Genomic DNA, 21,927 nt, shown 5'->3' with positions numbered 1-21,927 from the left:
TGAAAATAAATATAAGCAAATCTTATCATCAATTGTTTATTATAATTTTGGGGGAACTTATTTGTTGTATAACTCTTAACAGATTTTGCTTTAAAAAAAAATCTATTCCTTCTACCATTATTTTTCCTTTCCTTTTACGATTATGAAATTTAGTATACTATAATTTTGACATATAATCATTTTACTGCGATACATTAAATATTAACTTTGAGGAACAAAATTGTAATATAATAAAATATGTATATCAGCCCAGTACTCCGAACCCTAAAGCATATGGAGATGGTAAGAAAGTGTCTTCTTCAGATTATGGCAGTAAATTACTGGCGATCTTATTATCTTTTGTTTTAGAGCACTTTTTATAAACAATTCGAAGACGCATTTAAATAGTTCGAAAGTTTTGAGATAGCATTCGAAAGTTATAGATACATCTTTTATATCTGAGTTTAAATTTTGATAAGGTCTGTAAAATATAAATTGTCTTCATTAAATTGTAGTTGGAATTCGAAGACAAAAACATAACAATATATAGGCCTCAAAACATATATAGATTCTTAGGGATTTCTGAGATGCTAATTATATAGCATACATATACAAATCTGTGTAGTTCAGGGTTTTGGTGATTTAATCAATGAAATTAAGGGACTATAGTACTTTATCAAAGAAAATTAAGGGACTATATATAGTACTCAGCCTCTCTATGTTAAAACTTAGGGACATGTATATGTGAAAGCAAGGAAGCCAAGCATGAAATATAATGAATTCAGAATTTAACAACAAATGTAATTTAAGATGTAAACAACCTCTGTATGAATGGATATGGATATGAAAGGCCTCAAGTGTGTTACGAATATGAAATGTCACGGTGGCTTGTGCCCTAGTCGAAGTTCAAGATCAGGCTCATTCACTGATGTTCTTGTCATCTCTTTCATGGAACCAGTGCTCTCATCATCTCCAGTCGGATATTGTATAAGCATAGGAGAAACCTCTACCGGCGAATTCAACAAGGAAAACTCAAGGTTGCTCAAAGGAAACGGCTCAGTACCATAAAAATTCATCATATCACTGGAATTACCAAACATGCCATTAGGGTTTTGCAATTGGTTGAAGTGGGACAAACCTTCATTGTTACTTGCCGTGGATTGGATTATAAGCGTCGTCGTTGGCGGAACACAAGAACTGAGAAACGTTGTCCTACCTCCTCCGCTGCCGCCACAGCTTCTAGCCGCAACTGCGGCCGCAGGACCTTGATGAGCCTTAGAGGCTCGGTCACGGCGGTGGACGTTCATGTGACCGCCTAAGGCTTGAGCAGAACGGAACTCACGGCGGCAGAAATTGCAAGTGTAAGATCTTGGAGGCCAAGTGGTACCATAGATGTTGCCTTTAGTGTCTTGCTCGAAGGCTTTGACTTCCCAAGATTCATCATCATCCTCCAATTCTTCATTTTTGCTATGATTCCACATCCATGCACCACCGTGCATTCAAGGATGAGTTTTTAGTTAAAGAAAATCTCAGTAGAGAAGATGGAGAATAAGAAGAGAAGAAGATGGGGTTGATAGATAATGATGTATCATGTAAATAATAAATATAGAGATGGACCCGAAATATACAGAGATATGCCATTTATCTTTATCATTTTCAGTAAATGAAAAAGTACGTTGAACCATTTGAAATTGCACAGAGAATAAGAGGTTACAAAATTTGATTGTCAACTTTAAATTTACACATTTCAAATCAGCTAAAAAAGCTTTTCAATATCAGAATAATACTATCTAGATCTATTACATTCACTGCATACATATTTTTCGCAACTACAAATGTAAGAAAATTGAAAAGGTGTCCGCTATTTTATTGACTTACATATATTTAACATAACATTTTTACCCAAAAACACTTACATACATTTAGTTACTATTGAAAATTGTTTGAATAAATAGTTCAATTGTTTGAATATATAAAGTTACCTATTGTAGGAAACTTAAAACTACAACTTTAGCTCCTACATTTCTATGCTTTGTATATAGGCTTTAGCTGTGTTCATCCTGTATACCTTAATCGGAGATTTATAATAATTCTAACATAAAGTCCCATATTGCTATGCATTTAACACAGGAAATCAGTTAAAAACAAACAAGCGTGTAAACTATAAATGGTGAAGCCAAGATCTTATCTCTATGAATAAGAAAAAAAAAAGATCTTATCTTTGCGTGATCAATACTAAGATTCTCTTTTTAGAATCTGACAAATGCCTCGTGTAGCTTTACACCGTCAAATTAACACCATATATTTTAGATAACTATCCTACATATATTATAGACATCATAAAATCTACATTTACACATTTGTGGTAAGTAGAATTTAATAAATATCTATTTCAGTATTTTTAAGTAGGATTTCTTGTACCAAATGGAAAGTTTATTCAGTTAAAAATCCAGGAGTAATAAAAACAAGAGTAATTTAGCTTAATATCCATATTCAGCTCGGTAATTAGCTATTCATGCATAAAAATAGTATTTGCACATACAGTTAGTGAGGGACAATGAAATTACCTTTATGTCCATGCAGAGTGAGAGAGTCGCTAGAAGTCTATGTTGTAGGTGGATTTAGGTAGTGTAGTCGTGTCAGTTGATGTCAGATTCATTTTTTTTCTTGTTTAGATGATATACATTTAAATGATATTTGGACGGCTACATACAAATTTAAATGATATTTGGTTCCTTGTTTCACTGTATTTTTTTTTTCTTTTTTTCTTTTTTTTTTGGTCGAATAACATTTTATGGGTTCTTCTTATATCCATGGTTCCTTGTTTCACTGTAGGTTTCGGTTTGGTTCCTTGTTTCATGATGAGACTTGATTTTTGATTCATTGTTTTATTGTATTTCTGGGATTTTCAATCTGGGTCTCCTCCACACTGTGTCACCTCCGCGTCTTGTCGAACACTCCGATGTGTCTTTCGCCTGGATCCGCCGTCCATAACCTTGATCCTCTCCCACGGTTGTCATGCTCTGGATTTGGAGTTGGTGGCTTTCACCATCACGGCTCCAATTAGTCTCCAAAAGCTCGCTGAGACAACAATGGCCAATTTAGGTTCTTTTGCATATATGATCCCTAAGATTTTTTATATTTTTATTTCTGACTCTAAACTCTTGAATCGTACATATATTGTCTCTAATTAGTCCCTAGCATTTTGATTGTACATTCTAGAATCTAGACCTCCTCACAAATGAAAAAATGATCCCTGATCCATGTATAGTTTTTAATTTTGACCCGAAACTTAATAAGTTGCAGAATTAACTTTGAGGTTTCACCCCAAAACTTTAAATATTCACTTTAGCCTCTATCAATGAAAATAAACATATAAATGTAGTATACACACTTAAATGCATCCTAAAATCACTTCAATGAACTAAATACGATGATATACATATCAAGATATCTCACATGTTACTTCCGACTAACAAAATGATATTGTTGGCTATTACAAGTTTTATCCGGATTAACTTTCTAATATCTGGTTACGAGTCACACATATGTACTATCTGATCTCTTATAATTAATCAACTCAAGAATATGATTTTTAATCCGGTTATAATACGCATTGATATTATAGACAACAAACTATGTATAATAGTATGAACCAAATCAAAATCTTCACAAAGGAAAAATAGGAAGAAGAAAGAGAACAGAAGTTAGACAGTATGATGAGAGAGATTATGTAACTACAAATTTGGATATTATTTAGCCTCCGACTGTTAGTTAACCGGTTGCATGTAATAGAGTAGAATAGCGTAATAATTACAAGATTATAGACTCTAAAGTTTAGTGTGTCAGATTCAGCTCAGAGTTATAGTAGGGGCATCGTTGGGAATATGGAATGTGCATAGTATTTATGTCATTTACCTAAATGTAAGAAACTTCTTGTATATGACACGTAAAATACTCTAAAAACAATCAAATATGGGGGAATAGAAAAGAAAATATTAAAAGACCAGAAGAGCTGAAAGTGATGTGTCTTAATGTCCGAAAGATATTTGCCATATTAAAGTTACTAGTGCATGCATTGGAAGTTTAGTTAGATCTCAACTAAATTACACTAAAGGAAAAGCGACCTGGTTTTTCCTTAGGAATTATACAATCAATGTGAAATGTCGGCCCATATATAGGTCAATGTCGATCCTGGCGTTTGTTTCAAATGGGCCATTAGAGAAATAGTTAAGAAGAATTTGTTTTCATCCAATTTTTCATTTTAACATTTATTTTTATATTGAAGGGTTTGATATTATTATGTCTGAACCATTATGTGTTAGTGTTATTGGTTGTGGCTGCGGATGTTATGGAAAACCAAAATTTAGTTCAGAATCATATATATATATATATATATATATATCAATTAATTAAACTTTTCTTTCTTTAGAAAAATTTAGAGCACAAATACCTTATGAAAAAAAAATGACTGTAGAAACTTTATTTATAGAACAAAATTAGTGTTTTAAAAATTACATTAAAAACTACTGTAAATAAATTTACATATTAAATTATACAGCCAAAAACATAAAGCTACATGTCATACCAATCAGCTCATTAGCATCAGTCTCGGTTAACTTTTTTTTGTTGGTAAATATTAAGATACGGTTGAGATATTTGAATGGGTTATGATATGTTTTTATTTTAGCAGCTTAAATCTTCTAATATATTTATCTTAGTTTAAGTCATTTGAATTCATTTATACACTCTTATGTGTTTTTGTTGGATTGTTTTATATTTACATGTTTCATTCGTATTGTGCATGTATGTACCTTTTATTTTCATATCAATATTAAAATTACGATTGAGTTTCTTCTTAAATCGGTACGTAACATTTTAAGTTTTCTACATCTATTCGAATACAACAATCTTATATATTTTGTTTATTTCATGAAATTGATAAACGTTTTCATCCATTTTGGTGGTTTCCTAGCACTTGTTCTTATACCAGTTGATGATCCTTCTCCCTCATCTTGTTCTTCAACTTCGATTTGTTCATAGTTGTCTTCTGCATTTTCATTTTATGTGCCTTCTGCGTTATCATTATCAAGTTTTCCCTCGGTTTCATTATCATTGAGATTATCATCCCTCAACTGTTATTTTGCTCCTCGAAATTTCTGCCCCAATCCCAACTTATTTCTTCATCAAAGACAACATCTTTGCTCACCACAATGCTCTTGCTTTTGGGATCAAATAGATGATAGCCTTTGGAATCAGTAACTCCAAAGAATACACATAAGAAACTTTAATCATAAAGTTTACCTGCTTGTGTTACGTGGACGTGTGCAACATAAGCCCAGACTGTGTTCAACTGAGGGTTTAACACCACTCCATGCTTCTTGTGGTGTGGTGTTCTTATAGTGCTTGCCAAGCCATGTGGTTGAAGACTATCCTAGAACAGCTTGGGTGCAGAGAAGATGAATGCATTGACATCATCTGTGACAACACTTCCACCACCGAACTGTCAAAAAAAATCCAGTTCTAATTTTACAGAAACTTGACCAAAGAAGGTACTATAGCTCTTCAACACTGTGGAAAGAACAAAACGTTAACAAATTCGTTCAAGTCGGAAGCTTTTGTCAAATTCAGAAACATGATGGGGTATGTGAAGTCAACGAGAGTCGAGATAATCTGAACAAGTGTCACTGTTATCAGATTAAGGGAGAGTTTGTAGAATTCGTTGAACAAGTCACTGGTTTAAGTTGGTCAACATTGTATAAGTCGATGAGTTTAGTTTACGAGATTTCTAGTGTAGGAGTTAGTCGTTTTGAATAAGTTTTATGTAAAATAGAGTTTTAGGATTTCTGTTTCAGTTGTACGCTATATATAGCCATCGTTCACTTTCAATAAAAAATACAGTTGCTTTTTATTTTCTACAAAAGAGAGAAGAATAAATCAAAACAAAAAGAAAAATGTGATATCCAGCCAAGTGGCAGAGAAGCCACTAGCCACCGAATAAATTGAAAAACAAAAATCTGTTTAGATGAGAGGATTTAGAAAGAGAAAATATATATTTGAGGTTTTATTCCACAAAATATCTCTCTAAATCCTAGTATATATAAAAACTTATTAACAATAGAACTGATATAGTATCAGATTCGCGTATGTTGGTGTGTGCAATTGTGCATAATGATTGCATAGTAAAACTACATAATCGTTGTCTAAAATTATAAGGAAAGTGTACATATTTATGTATGTCTAAAATAAGAAAAAAATAATAAGGAAAGTGTTCGTTTCATAATGATTGCATAGTAAAATTACATAATCATTGTCCCGCGGAAAATTTTATTGCACCAACCTATCTCAATAAAAAAATGGTAAAAAGGGTAGGTTATAGTATTACATAAGGGAAGTATGAATATAAAAATACATTGGTTATTTTTCTAGCTAGTTTTTTAATTACTTCATATGGTCAATAGATTATTGTTCTTGTTTTTATGTCTCACTTTTACGAGGTTTCTACCAATCGCGTTATTATATATATCAGTGTTATTAAACTACATGTACACTATTTAAATGAATAGATAAGATGAAAAATCATTATCGTGTCTAGTGATCATAATGTATTTTCGATAGTTTTATGCTATAAATGAATAAAACGATAAAGTTGACAAAAATAAATTATAAAATCATATAGCATATATGACTTAATACTTATCATGTTAACTAATTTAATCAAGAAACTAGACTTTTACCCGCGCTTTGGAAGTGCAGAATATTTTACGATGAAAAATTTCACTAATAACTTAACAAATATTTTGGTAATTTTTAAAAAGTGTGTATTTAAAATATTTTTGCATTTAAATCAGTGTTTTTAAATTCAACCTGATTGTGATTATACCGGTTAATCCGGAGATCTGACAATTCAATTTAGGTTTCTAAAATATTCATATTAAAAAAAATCAGTAAAACCTGAGACTAACCGATTGAACTGATGGATGACCGATATGTAATCTAATTGGATTTAAATTGTAATAGTTTCATAATTTGTAATCTTATAATCCAAATTTTAAAGTTCATTATTTTGTAATTTATGAAATTATGACATTTCTACAAAATTTTAAAGAGAAAATGATAGATATAAAATAAATAAGATTAATTATTGTATTGTTTGGAAACATTAATAGTAGTATAAAAAATATATTGTTTGGAAACATTGATAATAGTATAAAGAAATAAGTATATTGTTTGGAAACATGGATAGTAGTATAAAGAAAGAAACATTAGTGATTTAATGTAGGTTTAACTATAAAGTATAAAGGTGTATTTAATTTAAAAATTTACAAAATAAATGTTAGGTCCAACAGAATGTTTCTGTTTTAATAAGAGACATGTCTTAAAGAGTGTGTATTTAAAATATTTTTGCATTTAAATCAGTGTTTTTAAATTCAACCTGATTGTGATTATACCGACTAATCCGGAGATCTGACAATTCAATTTAGGTTTTTAAAATATTCATATTAAAAAAAATCAGTAAAACCTGAGACTAACCGATTGAACTGATAGATGACCGATATGTAATCTAATTGGATTTAAATTGTAATAGTTTCATAATTTGTAGTCTTATAATCCAAATTTTAAAGTTCATTATTTTGCAATTTATGAAATTATGATATTTCTACAAAAATTTAAAGAGAAAATGATAGATATAAAATAAATAAGATTAATTATTGTATTGTTTGGAAACATTAATAGTAGTATAAAAAATATATTGTTTGGAAACATTGATAGTAGTATAAAGAAATAAGTATATTGTTTGGAAACATGGATAGTAGTATAAAGAAATAAACATTAGTGATTTAATGTAGGTTTAACTATAAAGTATAAAAGTGTATTTAATTTAAAAACTTACAAAATAAATGTTAGGTCTAACAAAATGTTTCTGTTTTAATAAGATAGATTCAATACCTCCTAAAACTACCGTTGACAAACATAAATATGTAGGACTTGTAAGGTTGTAAGCGATGGCCATAATCTTTAGACTAAATGTGTATTGAAAATTAGCTCCAGATATTTTTCTGGAGGTATTGAATTTCTTGATTAATTTAGTTTTTTTTTTTTTTAACGGCAAACGGCTCTTGATTAATTTAGTTAACATGATAAGTATTAAGTCATATATGCTATATGATTTTATGAATATAATTAAATAAAATCATTACGAAATCGTTGTAGCACGTTATTTCTTTTTTTTTTTGAACGAAGCACCTTATTTCTTTTATAATTTCGAATTTAGAATAATTTGAGCTAGTTTATTGAAGGGATAAAAAAAAGTTATATGACGCATTCATAACTTTTGTCGTCTAGCTAGTATCCAAAACTCCGCATTAGAGGCCGACAATTATAGATTTGCGTAATTAATTTTAAATTTAACTAGCTAACGACATTAATTGATTTATGATACTCCTTCCGTTTCGATTTAATTGTCGTTCTGGAGCAAAAGTTTCGTTTCAAAATAAATGTCGTTTTAGGATTTCAATACAAAATTTATTAATAAGATTCTCCAATTCATTTTTCTATTGGTTGAAATATGGTTAAGTGTATAGGTAATTGTGTTTTTATTTTAGGAATATACAAAATTATATGTTTTATTAATATGTGTATATAAACCTAGAACGATAAATAATATAAAACAGAGGGAGGGAGTATATGATTATATAATAGTGGAGGGTTGGTTTTCTAGACCAAAAGTTGTAATTGTGGGGACTGCGGACTTAAATACGCATTAAGGCAAGCTAATCACTGATTTCGCGTCCGAAAGTCATTATCCAATTGGTCTTGGTCCAATTCTGATATTAATTAAAGAGTATATTTTGTTAATTAGGTTTGTGAAGGAAAATGGACAAATTAGCTCATGCATTAAGACTCCATTAAATATTAATGACTTGGAAGAATCACAAAAGGCTCTTAGTGGCCTCAATTATTCGAGTTGGTCAATTGCAACCCTGATTAGTGCTTAGCTTGTTTTCTATTGATATTTTTATATTTTTAATATCATTCGGAACTGAAACTCTTAGACAAAAAAACATATAATGTAATATAATTAGTCTCGTCATAGTAGTTACTCTATACAAAAACCATCTTTCATACTAGTATATATACGATTACAAAAGCAACAACTTATTTCATGAAAACTTAAATTTGCTTCTATGATTCAGTAGTTCTATATAAACTAATAATCAACTCTATATGTTAAACATGCATGTGTGTGTTATAGACATTAAAGAGATCTCCAAAATAACTTCATTTTTGAAATTAGTGAAACTTCAAATCTGAAGTTTGAACATAAAAAAAATTATACAAAAGTTCTTGTTGTTACTAAAAATTAATAAAGGTCGTAAAACTTTTATATAGCAATAAAAAAATTATTAACAATGTTATTTGATAAAATATTACGTTCTAATATAAAGTACAAAAAAACAAATAAAGAATAAATTAAATCATAAAATTTAAATAAAAATAAAATTATTCATTATAATTATTGTCACATATAATGTTTTTATAAATGACTAACTAATGCATTTTAGAGTGATAAATGAAGTTCTTTTTTTCTAGATTAATGGACAAAATAATTGATAATTGTCAAATTTTAAAACTAAAATGATAACAATAAAGGTTAACATGGTTATTCGGAAAAACAAATAATTATAAGGACCAAAAATATGCACTTTATATATGATGTTTTGAACAGTGAAATTTCAAAAATTGAAAATTGAAATCTTTTTAGAGATGTTTGATCTAATGTATGGGTAGTTTGGAGCACAACCAAATGGGAAAATTTGTTAAATTCTATAAATTTTCAGATGATACTCCTTGTCTAATATTTTAAGAAAGGAGAGATGACTACTTTACAATCCAAACTTTAATTTCCATTCACAAAAACTTTTTTTTTCCTCTCTTCTTTTATGATGAGATTTTTCCCTTCTTCTATATAATTGTCGTTTAATTAACAGACTTGTGCTTTAAAAAAACAAATATGTGCTTTTTAGGTGCGGAAATGAGATGTTTACGTAAATGCATCAATTTATCTTAACAAACTCGTATGACAAAAAAAAATTGAACCATTAAAACTATGTTTTTGTAGCCTAAAAATGTTTTTATGTAGTCATATAAAAGTAACTTAGGGAAGCACGAAGAGCTTAATAAATTATTTAGCTCCAGCTTCAAGCAAACCCCATACCTCTGAATCTTTACCTGCTCAGCTGCTCTTCTTTTTCCTCACATCACATTCACACACATACACTAAAACCTCTATAAATTAATACTCTATAAATTAATAATCTTTATAAATTAATAAATTTCGTCGGTCCCAACTTGGGCCAGTATAAAATATGATACAAATCGATAAAATAATAAGATAATAATATTTTTAAAACTTCCATGTAAATATATAGTCCCATTAAAATCATAAATTAATAATTTATTAATATATATATATATATATATATAAGTACAAATAAACATTATATTGTTGGTTTTATATTTACAATGAAAATACATCAACTTTTCTTAATATTTCAATATATTTTGATAATATTTAGTAAAATTATATCGAAAATCACATAAAAATTCTAGGAAACATAAAAATATATACCAAATAAGATAATAAAAAAATATGAAAGTCATTATTTTAAAAGAAATTAATAATGTATATATGGTAAAATCAATATTTTCTTATTTTATAACCAACAGTAGAAAAAATCTAAAAAATGAAACTTTCGTAAATTAATATCTCTATAAATTAATAAAATTTTAAAGTCCCAACATTATTAATTTATAGAGGTTCTACTGTATATAGATACATCATGTCCGTTGTATATATTGGAATAATTTTGTCATGGATAGATGTAATACCAATTTTGTTCTTTTCAACGAACCCAATAGATTTTCGTGGAATTTTATCTAGTTTACTAGGACAAAACTTCTCGGATCGGGGATGCAATTTATATTTGTGAACTAACTAACTTTTTTTTTGCTAATTGATGAACTAACTAACTTACCTTAAGTAAATATATACTGTATGGAATAACCAAAGAACTAATGGTTAAGTGAATCAAAAATAATTCTGTATCAAAAATAACACTTCCCTATATTTTTTTCTTGATAAAACCTATCGGCTGATCTAATCGGCTCTATGAGGAACACACTTAATATTACAGAGTGGATTGGATATCACACTGTCTGATCCAAGTTTAGAATATCTTCCAAGTAATGCCAGGAGATGAACCGATTATCTGTTACAATTTACAATGTAAACCACTTGGGTCAAAATTCAATTTCAGACCGACCAATAATGATAGTTTAGTTCTTTTTTCTTTAAACAAATAAACACTATCTCGTGACTTCTTTTTGGTAAAATTAATAATTACATAAGTGTATACTTATAATAAGCATTTGATTCTGTATCTTAAATATTTTGAAGATCAACAGAAAAGCGGTGAATTAGGGCAGGTGAAAATGCAGGAGCCTAGTAGATAGATGTTCTTACATAAACTCCCCGAGATTTAAGGGCTCTAGAGAGAGAAAAGAAACAAAGAGCAATTCCCAATGTTTTCATGAGAGAGAAGTGACAGCCTACCTCTCTCTCTCTCTCTCTCTCTCTCTCTCTCTCTCTCTCTCTCTCTCTCTCTCTCTCTCTCTCTCTCTCCTCTCTCCTCTCTCTCTCTCTCTCTCTCTCTCTCTCTCTCTCTCTCTCTCTCTCTCTCTCTCTCTCTCTCTCTCTCTCTCTCTCTCTCACGTGTTTCCCTTCTCCTTCAACGCGCCTATTCACATTTTCTTTAGATACATGCCCTGGGATACATGTTTGCAAGACCCGTAAGTACAGAAACGAAATGATGACGACTTTTATTTTGTCAAAGTGATGATGAGTTCTGCCGAACAGTAGTTTTCAACCTCGTACGGTTGTACCAGTGCTGTTCCATCTCTTCTGTGTTTGCATAAACAAAATTAGGTATTTCAATATTCATCATGTACTTTTGTAGAAACCCATACATAGATAATTTAGCTTCTAAATTTGTTTTCCCTTTGATTAGAAACCCTAGAAGTTACGTGCTTTGATCCAAGAACTTGGATTTGACATTTCTGATTCGTGTTTTCTTAAAACTAACCTACAAAATTAATTAAAGGAGGAAGTTCGCGCGTTTACTTAAACGCAAATTTCTAGCTACGTAATGATGCTTTTACCCTATAACTAAAACTAAGTTTTTTTTTTTGAAAAGGAGCTTTCTAATTCAAGAGTTTTTTTTTGAATAAGCTTCAGTCGGCTGATGTGACCGGTCCCGAAAAAAATATTCTTAGTGATATAGAGTAAACTATCTAGAGTTTGAAATACCTTCTAACTAATATGAAGATATAGACTGCTTTCCAACTAATTTTTTTTGTTGTGTCTAACTTTTAGTTTTTAAAAACTTTATGTCGGAAACGAATTCTAAATTCATCTTTCTATAATTGTGAAAAAATTAACCTTAAATTTATATATTTTATAGGTGTATATCATTTTTTTACAAATTCTAGTTTAAATGATAATATTATATAAATATAAAATTTAGAACACAGAAATTCTAGTTTAAATGATAATATTATGAGATCTAGTAAATTTAGAACATTTTGTGGTAAGTGTAACTAAAACTTCAACATTTAATTATTTATACTAGCTAAGCATATCTCACAAGAATTCATTATGTATTTTTAAGTTTTATAACCATTTATAAAGTTGTGGCCTAGTAATCCGATGATTTAGTTTTCCACGCAAATGAAAACAACAAGTTTAGTTTCCTACCACCTGAAAAATATATAACTAGTAACGTTGTTGCAATATCAGATCAAAGATTCAATCTGTTATATAGGACCATTTTATAAGGTGTACTCATATTTTTTGGTCTACATAAAGAGCACGAGTAGTAACCAAGGAATAAACAAAAATAAAGCATTTTCTAACGTTCCTAACTTTTTACCAGTTATAAAATTAGTTTTTTCTATTTCTTCTCATTTCATTTATTGCAAATAAATATAGAATAATATTGTTCTTTGTTAGATACGAAAAAGAATAATCATACCTCATTTTTCCTAAAAATTTATTCATATAGATTCATTTATTATTCGTTTGTAATGTTTCTGGTTAACAATTAAACTCAACAATATACTTATATACTATATAGTACCATGCACTAAAATAGTGCACTAGTATATTATAATTAGGATATATATTCCTGAATAATACTAATGAAATTTGCTTGTTTTTAAGAACCCTTGAATTTAGTTATTTATTTTTTCGCTGCTTATGTAGACTATAGCAAAACTACCTTTGTATTGTACTCCCTCTGTTCCTAAATATAAGATGTTTAGAATAATTTTTTTGTTTCAATATGTAAGATGTTCTCATATTTCTAGGTAACTTTAACTTTATCAAAAACTGTGTAACCTATCAAATTTAATAGTTCTATTTTGTAGTTGGTCAGATAGTTTTTAATTTATAACTTTAATAAAAGTTCTTAGATAAAAAGTGATTTTCTTAATAACCGTGTTTTATCTAAAACATCTTATATTTAGGAACGGAGGGAGTATTATATTTCATGATATAATCTTAAAACTAGATCTTGACCCGCCCGACCGGGCGGGTATTTATTTTATATTTTTAGTTTTTTTTAATATTAAATGATATATAATTATCAATATTTAAATACAAATTTAGATTGAAAACTAATTTTGCAGTTATATAAAAATTTAATTTTAATAAAATATTCTGATATAAATTTTAGATTTCTTAATTAAAATAATATAGAGATGGATCATCATTTTTCCTATTCAAAAATCTTAACATCCCTCAAAAACAAAGAAAATAAATTTATAAATACATAAAATATATAAACATATTTGGAACTATAATTTCTATTAAAATATATTTGTTAAAGAAAAATAATCTTGCGCTGGTTTTGTTTATTTCTAGAGTTTGATCCGTGACCGTATAAATATTTTGTTTTCACTTTAATTTTTTTCATCTGTACTAATGGTATACTATATATATATTTGTAAATCAAAATGTATTACATAATTTTTAATATAAAATTTTAAAATATAATAATTTTATTTATTACTTTAAAATAATAATATTTTGTAATTTTATCGTCTATTATATCACAGTGTATCGTATAAACAAATCTTATATTTTTAACTAATTGATCTTATATTATGAAAGCATTATGCTAATATATATGAATAAACTATTTTATATTTTATTTATATGTAATATAAATTGATTATGATGTGTAATTTATTTATTTATTACTAACAAATATAAAATATATTTAATATGTTAATATGAAATATATTAGTAAATCCATTTTAGTTAAGATTTTATTAAGGAAATATATTATTTAAATTATGAAAATACATTAAATGCTTAAATCTATTATTTAAATTAGGAAAAGACAATCATACTTAAATATAGCTTCACTTAATATCTCAGTGGCATGACAATGTAAATATAGTGGAAAACTAAGGGTTAATCAAATTTTGTACTCCCCTTTTAATAGATTAGATATAAAATGAACCGATCGGTGTTGATTCGATTAATATTTAACAACTCCAATGTTACATGGTCAATAAATATTATAAAAATTACTTAACAATTTATCTACCGAGTAACACAAGTATGTTTTATGTTTGATATATTATACGTATATAAAATATGATTACCTACCTTGTTAAACATATCTTAAGGACGGCAGTATGGCTAATTTAATTTAACAACTTAAAGACCCACTTTCTACAATAATATATGTAAGAGAAAAGTTATATGTGCCTACAAAAATGCTATTGGACAAGGAACCATAAGCCACAAACATCCTTAAAATATAATATATGAAAAACAACACATAAAGATAAAATACATAAATAATCTTATGAACAGTGTATATATATGGCTTCGTCAGACACCACTACATTCGTGACAAAAGTCGTCATTACCAATAGGTTTTGCTTTTCAATTTCAGTGGTTACAAATATATCAACTTATCAAGTTTTAAACAATTTCTTAGATACTATATTTTACACAAATAGAAGCGACTCACACATCTTCTAAAATACCCTGTTTACTAAAACTAACGATTTTCACTGAAAAAGCAAGCTCTTTTGATTGTACATTATTCTAAGTCATAACGTGGAAGACATATTCTAAAGGGTTAAAAGATCTACAACACTTTTGCACGTGGAGTGTGCAATTAACCCTAAAATATTGAAGCCAACCAAACAAATTATAAAGACACAGCTATTTGATTTGCTTGTAATCATTTTGCCATAGAATTATTCGACAAATTCATACTATACAAAACATATGTTTAGAGTGAAAAGAAATTTATTTCAAAATTTATTAAGCGATCTAGATGTTGATATCTCTCTCAACCAGCTACTACTAATTTATTGTTTGGGTTCAATCTAACGGTTCTAAACACACGATCATGTGATTATGTCTAGCATATCCCTTTACATAATATAAGAAAATTGGTCTTGTGCTTTGGATGACAAAACGGTAGTTATAGTAAGGAACAATAGTTCAAGTAAGCTGAGCACGTTAGTTCAACATGTAGGTGGCTAACTACGACAGGCTACCGACACGGGCAAGGCTCGCTGGCTGGGGAATGCTCATCTCCCCTACTTGCGCTCTCTGTTCCAGGTTTGATGAGATCAGGGACCATTTTATGCTGACTTATGAGTATAGCCAGGAAGTCTGGAAGGAGGTGCTTAGAAGATGCCAGTCGCAACATTACTCACCAACTGGTCAGAGTTACTGTCATGGATTCGATCTTCACAGTCTAAGAGGCTGACTCTATTCAGGAAGCTGGCCTTGCAAGCTACTATCTTTAATCTCTGGAAACACAGAAACAATCTAATGAATAATCAGATTACGATCTCACCAGGATCAGTCTTTCATGCCATTGATAAGGAGCTAAGGAACATTATTTCAGCTAGAAGATCTAGAAAAAATTTTCAATCCCTTATGTTGATGTGGCTGTCATAAGGTTCCTTATTGGGAAGTAACCTCTATAATCCATTTTGTTTTTTACTCTTTTTTTTTCCAAGGTAGTTTAAATATTAGATTTTTCTTATAAAATCTTTCTTCATTATATGATATTTACATTTTAGCAAAAAAAAGACCGAATTAGACAACAATAATTAGAAATCTTTTTTTCTGAAAATTAACAATTTTAACACTTGTAAGCCCGCAGTTATGATATTTTATTGTATGAAATTAAGGTTGGTTTCGTTTATATTGAAGTTAAGTCATTATGAGCTTTTCCTAGTAATTCTAGACAAAATGAATCAGCTGACCCAAGTTAAGTGATTTCTGATGTAAACAACTTTACTAACTGAGTTTATCCTTATTGATATTTCTTTTGATACACACATTTATAGTGAACAAACACATAATAATCTACTTTGAAGAAAATCTATCAGCACTACACACAAATATAGCGTTTAGATCTATCAGCACTACTTTGTTTAGATCTATCAGGTATTCACTAATCAAATATATACCATTTGTTCAATATACTATTTACTAATTAAACAACTTATCAATTCAAAATCTTATAGGTTTGCGTAAGGGGTAATTAAATTAATAATTCGAGGTGATAGTACACTGAAAATGTAAAGCTAATTTTGTAAAATATAAAAATTACTTTTAAACAAATTACATACAGTATTTGTTAAAAATGAGAAACTACAATCATATAAAATTTTAAGAAACGCAAATTTAAATAGTGAATTGAATGCAACAACATTAAGTCACGCAATTATTGGTTTAAAATGATTAGATCCCAACTCATTTACAGCCAAACACGGTCAAAGCTAAGTAAAATCTCCAGCTCTTCGTGAGACCGAAGAGAAACCCATCCAAATGGTTCAGACAATCGTGGACCCCACGGGCCGCTTCTCGCTTCGCCCCACTTAATATTCTCTCTCTATGAAGTTTTAACATTGATTAATGTTGGTCAACTTTTAGCTAACCATGGTTAAGTAACAATTATTCGATTTCCAATATTAATAATTTATGTACAAGTGATTACATATATGTTGGCCTAAGTTTTGTCTTCTTTCTAAATTACTATCTTGATTATGGCTTACATCTGAATTTAAGAAACTAATATGATCGCTATATATGAGGCACATTCATAACATTTTAATTTTTAAATAAATTATCAATAATAACAGAGGCTAAGCAATGATGGTGGAGAATGTTTTGAAGAACAGAAAAAAGGAAACATCTTAATGAAACCCACAAGATAACCCCAGCCACATATTATCATGATGGCTTCATCCGTTTTAATTATAACTTTCATTTTCTCAAAACTTTAGTAATTTATTATACACCAATTATATCACATCCACTCACTCCCTCACATACATCTCCTTCAGAACTTCTCACACGCCTGATCTTCGCGTGCAAACTACCTCCTTTAAACTTCAATAATAGTACTTGATAAAAAAAAAACTTCGATAGTACAATTTTTGCTAATTTTAAAGCCTTGTGTTCATATACTCGCAGTCTCGCACCAATACCAATTTGGGCAATTAACTTTTTCTTTGCTATATCTGAAAATTTAAAATTTTACTTATAAATAAAAGTAAATGGTTTATTTCTTATAAAAGTATTATGAATAGTAAATGGATATAAAAAAATATAAAATCTTAAAACAGTGTTCCCTAAAATACTAAACTGTTATAGTTATTTAATACAAATAGGGTATATAAATTTGTGAGCATAACAAAAAACACCAATGCAAACAGAAACCCCGTACTATATTTTTGCTAATGGTATTCGCTTATAGTTCACGCCCTTGAGAAAAAAATAGTGGAATTAGCTGTTGAGTCCAAAACACACAAAAGGACAAATATTTAATTAATAAATTGAAAATTTGAATTGAAGTCGATACCAAAACAAAATATTTAATTAATATATACCTGTAAGAGTTTAGGTTAGACAAGTGACTGCATTTACATACATATATCTAATCTATATATACGCAATTATAATTTTCTTCTTGTTTAATGCTTTATTTTAAGTCTCACCTTCTCCTTCTACTTTTTATCATTTCTCTTCCCATATTCCTCTTCCAAACTTCTTCTCAGTCCTCTATCATTATTTTTCTAGTTTTTTTTCTTGTTCTAAAAGAAAAATTATAGAAAATCTACAAAGAAGAGAAGCTTTATTTTAATCTTGTTGTTGTGTGTGTGTGGTTTTTATATAATTTTTTTACAAATTAAAATCTCTACTTTGCTTTTGATGTGGGCATGGCTGGTCTTGATCTAGGCACAGCTTTTGGCTACGTTAATCACCAGCTCCATCGTCCCGATCTCCATCTCCACCACAGCTCAGCATCAGATGACGTCACACCAGGAGCCGGACTTGGTCACTTTACCGTCGACGACGACGACAACAACCATCAGGGTCTTGACTTAGCCTCTGGTGGAGGATCAGGAAGCTCTGGAGGTGACGGTGGCGGAGGAGGCAACGTCGTTGGCCGTCGTCCACGTGGAAGACCACCTGGATCCAAAAACAAACCGAAACCTCCGGTGATAATCACGCGCGAGAGCGCAAACACTCTGAGAGCTCATATTCTTGAAGTAACAAACGGCTGCGACGTTTTTGACTGCGTTGCGACTTACGCTCGTCGAAGGCAGCGAGGGATCTGCGTTCTGAGCGGTAGTGGAACGGTGACCAACGTCACCATACGTCAGCCATCTGCGTCTGGAGCGGTCGTGACGCTACAAGGAACGTTCGAGATTCTTTCTCTCTCCGGATCGTTTCTTCCTCCTCCGGCTCCTCCTGGAGCAACGAGTTTGACAATATTTTTGGCCGGAGGACAAGGACAAGTCGTTGGAGGCAGCGTTGTCGGTGAGCTTACGGCAGCTGGACCGGTGATTGTAATCGCTTCTTCGTTTACTAATGTGGCTTATGAGAGACTTCCACTAGAAGAAGATGAGCAGCAACATCTAGGAGGAGGGGGAGGATCTAACGGCGGAGGCAACTTGTTTCCGGAGGTTTCCGCCGGAGGAGGAGGAGGAGGACTTCCGTTCTTTAATTTACCCATGAATATGCAACCGAATGTGCAACTTCCGGTGGAAGGTTGGCCGGGGAATTCAGGTGGAAGAGGTCCCTTCTGATGTATATATGTATTGATAACCACTATATATATACCGACGGAGGAGCTTTTCCGGAGAGGAATTTGCGAGAGTGAAGAAAGGTTAGAGAAGTTCTAATGGACTAATGAATTTCACATTATAATCGTTATTCCCGACATTATCTCGTTCATCATGTTATGTTTAGATTTTTCCTTTCTTTTCTTTTTGCGTTTGTAGAATTTTATGTTTTAATCCTTTGCTTCCTTCTGTGAAACTCTATTTGTGCTTGTCTGCGATGAAAAAAATATCCTCGTATCTTTCTTCATATCTAACTACAATTCGTATATCACAAAAAAATATTGACCATATAGTCTATTAGAGTTTGATTAAGGTTATCGGTTATGAATCAAATTTCTACATTTCTATATAGGTTTGTTGAGGTGTATTTTAAATCCTGGTCCTTCTGTGTTTTGGCCATTACAATGATTAAGAGCAACCCATATATATTTTAGGTGGATTTGGTGATAGAATATATGAAATTAATATTTTCTCAGATAGAACAATGTGACACTACCAAACCAAAAAAATTGCATGCTCATATGGATATGCTTCTTAGTTGCTGCTATATATGATCTATTCAACTCTATATACATGTGATTGTGTATGTGTGGCATGGTTATGAACATTTATAAATCTTATGTTTGTCTATGACCTAGTGTCAGTTAAACATCTTTTTTTTTTGACAAAATCAGTTAAACATCGCTTTTCAATTTCTTGAAGCCCTAGCATATCTACATGATTATTACCAAATCTGTTTTGTTTTGATCTAGAGGAATAAACAATGAAACCTGTTCGTTTTTTATTAATTATTAATATTTCTCCAATTCTATTGGAGTCATGTTATATGTTGTAGGTTTTATTATACTTGTAGAGCTAATACTTGCTTTGCGTCTTTAAAATATATCTATGTTTATATATCTTTGGGTGTAATTCTTTTGAGTAAACATACTCTAGCGAAATATATTTTTCGATTTTGGGATGTGGATTTGTTTGTATATATTACTTTACGGATGCGCAATGAAAAATTTCTATTATATGTTTTTATTAATTCATTACATAATTTCATAATCTCTTAATATATTAATTCGTGTTTCCCATAAGTGTGGATGAATATAAGTTTGATTTTGTACGGCTGATGATTGTTTTCTTCTCGTTTAGTTAATCTTTATATAAGATTCATATGCTTATAATAGTTTAACTAAATTGTTAATAATTTTATGGGAATCTCGTATTGGAAGCAGACTTATTAAGTTATTAAACAATGTGCTGTGGTGCATGCTTATCTGTAAGAGAATTTTCTTTTGATTAATTAGTTGAGCTTTTACTGTAAATTATATTCTCTGAGAAAGTTCCTTGGTCTATCTTCTTATTTTTATATTCCTCCTGTTATACTTGATTTTGAGAAATACAATATTAAAAGTAACATATTTACTTAGTTATTTTAAATAAACCCCATGTTTATTATTTTCCTCATCGATCTATATATATATAGCTCCTTTTTGATGACATCTAGTTATATTATTCATCGGGAGAATATATATGTTTCAATTTCTTATTTATCTTAGTCAACATTTATTTTCTTTATGATTATAGCTGCATATGTATATATTTTTAGCAAATATAATAAATGTTAGATATTTTAAAAGTTTTTTTATTTATGATGTGGGCGGCTATTATACACTAAACAACTCTGAAAGTTTTTATCAAAAAGAAAAAAGAACATCAATTATACCAGATATTAGATAAGCATTCAATATATATGTAATAGAAGCAAACATTCTTCGAGACAGTTGATTGAACTACATGTAATTTTATGTATGATAAAGTTTTGAATTGGGATACATATATAAAATCAAATTTTGGCTGCTTTTCAATTTTGACATGGGTGGTATATGTATACAGTATATTAGAATAGAAATTGTTCAGAATAAAACTGGAGATGTCCTGTATGGGTAACTTCCGCATCAACTAATGTGTTTAACTAGAGCATATGATTAATGAAATAGCATTATTCTGTTAGAACAACCTCAAAATCCTAAGATGTATGAGCCTTTTTTGAGAGACTAAGATGCAGATTCTGTTAGAACAACCTCAAAATCCTTTGGAAGAAAGAAATAAGAGTTTCTTTTTAGAACTCTCCAATGCCCAAATTAAGCATCTTTTATTCAGAGATTAGGATAATTAATCTAGAAGTGTGTGGATAGTCTTATACGTACAAAGAGGCGTTGGAGTTCTGTTCCTTAGATTGTATAGTGAATATCTGGGTTGGAGTATGAATGGGAAGAGTACTTTTTTTTTTTGTAGAAAGGCTTTCAAAAATGGGAAGAGTACTTACCTCAACCCTTTTGGGTTTGATCCTTATGCACAATAATATTTTTCTCATTTGATTTTTTTTTTACCATTTATGATTAGTAAAAAATTGATGGCAAACTCGAAAACATGGTAAACCTTCTGTATCTTGATTTAGAGCATTCCCGACGATTACGCTATAGGTTTATAAAGTCAATCGAGAGAATTCAAACAATTGTTTTTTTTTTCTGAACATAATTTTTCAAGAGAACTTCACACAAAATTTATTTGAAGCATTCAACGACCAATGTATTGGTAAAACTAAAACTTAGTTGCTGTCACCGAGAAGCGTTGAAACTTAGCTCTTAGTTTATTTGTATTCATTTTTTTATTTTAAGATTTTTCTCTTTATAAGTAGTTTATAATCCCTAATTTCATAAC

The 21,927-nt window shown here is 29.9% G+C and overlaps 2 protein-coding genes across 2 annotated transcripts; one reads left to right on the top strand and one right to left on the bottom strand.

Annotated features, from left to right (window-relative positions):
* Positions 1 to 629: 629 nt before the first annotated feature.
* LOC108840738 (zinc finger protein 11) lies at positions 630 to 1,568 on the bottom strand. Its single transcript, XM_018613569.2, has one exon. The coding sequence runs from the start codon at positions 1,476 to 1,478 to the stop codon at positions 858 to 860; it is 621 nt and encodes a 206-aa protein (XP_018469071.1). The 5' UTR covers positions 1,479 to 1,568; the 3' UTR covers positions 630 to 857.
* Positions 1,569 to 18,087: 16,519 nt separating this feature from the next.
* On the top strand, positions 18,088 to 19,462 carry LOC108852101 (AT-hook motif nuclear-localized protein 23). Its single transcript, XM_018625600.2, has one exon. It carries the CDS (start codon positions 18,307 to 18,309, stop codon positions 19,177 to 19,179), a length of 873 nt encoding a protein of 290 aa, XP_018481102.2. The 5' UTR covers positions 18,088 to 18,306; the 3' UTR covers positions 19,180 to 19,462.
* The last annotated feature ends 2,465 nt before the right edge of the window (positions 19,463 to 21,927 follow it).

The sequence above is a fragment of the Raphanus sativus genome, chromosome 2 (genome assembly GCF_000801105.2).
Source record: "Raphanus sativus cultivar WK10039 chromosome 2, ASM80110v3, whole genome shotgun sequence".
In the NCBI taxonomy this organism is placed as follows: Eukaryota; Viridiplantae; Streptophyta; class Magnoliopsida; order Brassicales; family Brassicaceae; genus Raphanus; species Raphanus sativus.
This window is presented reverse-complemented; position numbering and strand designations above follow the sequence as displayed.

What these genes read in the sequence shown, in the direction of transcription:
- LOC108852101 (XM_018625600.2), top strand. Translation starts at nt 18,307, where the DNA reads ATGGCTGGTCTTGATCTAGGCACAGCTTTTGGCTACGTTAATCACCAG.
- LOC108840738 (XM_018613569.2), bottom strand. Translation starts at nt 1,478, where the DNA reads ATGCACGGTGGTGCATGGATGTGGAATCATAGCAAAAATGAAGAATTG.